A 2,145-nucleotide genomic window follows, 5' to 3' on the forward strand; every position below is an offset into this window, starting at 1 on the left:
TCGTTTTTTTTTTTTGAAAGATATATTCCTTTAGTTGAGGTCCAACACTAAAGGAACATCTTCAAAATATTTACGAATGAAATTAATTTTATATGCAAATGAAACTTTACTAATCACTACTACGACATCAAGAAAATTTTGATTATGTGCTCTAAAAAGATATTCGTTTATCATTTAAAATAAAATCTAAGCTAAAAGGAAGATGCAATGGTAGGAATTAAGGATAATGAATGTGTCTTAGAATAAGCTCCATGTACCTGTCAATTGATTATCAGTTTGATGAGTATTAATGAATGATTAGGGCAGTTGTGGGTGTCAAGATTAATGCTTGTTCATGCACGGTGAATTGGTGATTGATTCCGTACTCAATTCATTCAAGTTGCCATTGCAGACATTCAATATTAATTGTAGTCATAGTACTTCTTGTCGATTGGTCCAGATATAGATGAGAATGATAACTTGTACTCCCATTACTCCATTATTAATTAGGTTCTGATAATCAATGAGCCTTATTCAAACATTCAATACACAGAATTCTTGTGTTAATTTTATCATTTATTTTTCCTTTTTCCACAGAGGTACAAAAGCTAAGAACCATGGGAAATCAAGCATTCAAGCTAGTATGCATTTTCTCTTTCCTCTGACTTGTCTGATTTTAACCAATGGCATCTGGCCATGTTGTATGGCTCAGTGTAAGGTGTCCATCCACTGATCTCATCTCCTAAATTAATTTCTTTGGAACAGTTACGTATAAAACAATTTATAAAATAGTTGGAGAGTTTTTTCTTCATATGGCAAAAAGGCGAAACATGGCAGGCCGAGGTTCTACATATAGTATGTAGTGACCGAAAATATGGATGGGGTACCCCTTCAATGGGATTTTCAGCTTCTTGGCTTAGAATTTGATGGACTGTATTGTTGCAACTTTAATCACTTTCTTCTCTGAGACCGAGAACCCAACTCCATATCATCACCGCATATCTCAGGTCAGTTGCTTTCCCCCCTCTCTCTCGCTCTCTCTCTCTCTTTTCTAGTCCCAACTTTTGAGAGGAGGGGTTCTTTTGTTTCTTTATAAATTGACATGATATGTGCTAGACTGTTCTTGTCTTTTTGATCTTGCCAGGTCTGACTGAACCAAAAAGAATCCATGGAGAGGAACAGTTTTAGTAACAGCCTGAAAGACCATAGTATTGGAAATAAAGCCATTAAAGACAGCAGCAGCAACTACGACAACCAGAACAACTTCAAGCTTAAGGATACATGGAGCAGTAATAATCAAGGTTTTGGAGAAGATTATCTAGCTGGGTTTTCATGGCCACCAAGGTCTTACACTTGCAGCTTCTGCAAGCGAGAATTTAGATCTGCTCAAGCTCTGGGTGGTCACATGAATGTTCACAGGAGAGACAGAGCCAGGCTAAGACAATCACCTCCAGGGGATCATGGTCAGCCCCCTTGTCTGAACCTTAACCTTAACCCTAACCCTAACCCTAATTTATCTTCCTCACCCTTGGTTTCTTCTCCATTCTCATCCACATTACCTTCCCTGGTTTCTGCTCCTCTTTCTTCTTTATCTTCTTCTTCTGCTTCCCCTAGTCATGAAATGAAGAAATGGCGAGTGAATGGTACCCTCATGGATCCTTTGAGCTCGAAAGGCTCGGATTCAACTAACATGACCAAGGGTGGAAAATCGTTTTATGGAGTCAAAGAATTCAAAGATTACGAGTGTAATAAGTTCCTGAAGAAGACTGAGTTTGTAAAGTTGGACTTGGACTTGGAGATCGGTCTGGTTAGTGATTCCAAAGACGATTTGGATTTGGAACTTCGATTGGGGTACTCTTAGTTATTTGATGAATTTGTTGCAGCTTTGTCAACTAACATCCTAGACTGGGTGCTTCCAATTTGGCATATGCATTCACCAGTCTGTGATCATTTATAAGCTTCATTTGTTTACCATGCACTGGGAAATCAACTCAATCATGAAGCTGCAATGCTACATAAATATGTCTTATCAGTTTGCTTAAATGTAAGAATATTATAGCCGAATGTACTAGTCTCTCATGACTCTCATCATCCGGCCCCTCAGCAGTAGGAATCTACCATGTAGTTTATACCTACCATATATTGACAATTTAGTTTTATGTTTAA

At 37.9% G+C, this 2,145-nt stretch overlaps 1 protein-coding gene across 2 annotated transcripts; it reads left to right on the forward strand.

The window, feature by feature from the left end:
- Nucleotides 1-847: 847 nt before the first annotated feature.
- Nucleotides 848-2,145, forward strand: LOC110421899 (transcriptional regulator SUPERMAN-like). 2 transcript variants are annotated; one of them, XM_021435620.1, is made up of 2 exons: nucleotides 848-986; nucleotides 1,124-2,145. In XM_021435620.1, the coding sequence occupies exon 2, from the start codon at nucleotides 1,148-1,150 to the stop codon at nucleotides 1,838-1,840; it is 693 nt and encodes a 230-aa protein (XP_021291295.1). In that variant the 5' UTR covers nucleotides 848-986; nucleotides 1,124-1,147; the 3' UTR covers nucleotides 1,841-2,145. The 2 variants fall into 2 exon arrangements, with proteins under 2 accessions (XP_021291295.1, XP_021291296.1); XM_021435621.1 differs by having other exon boundaries at nucleotides 869-986; nucleotides 1,096-2,145.

The sequence above is a fragment of the Theobroma umbraticum genome, unplaced genomic scaffold (genome assembly GCF_002168275.2).
Source record: "Theobroma umbraticum cultivar Fairchild unplaced genomic scaffold, ASM216827v3 scaffold_130.0, whole genome shotgun sequence".
NCBI lineage: Eukaryota > Viridiplantae > Streptophyta > Magnoliopsida > Malvales > Malvaceae > Theobroma > Theobroma umbraticum.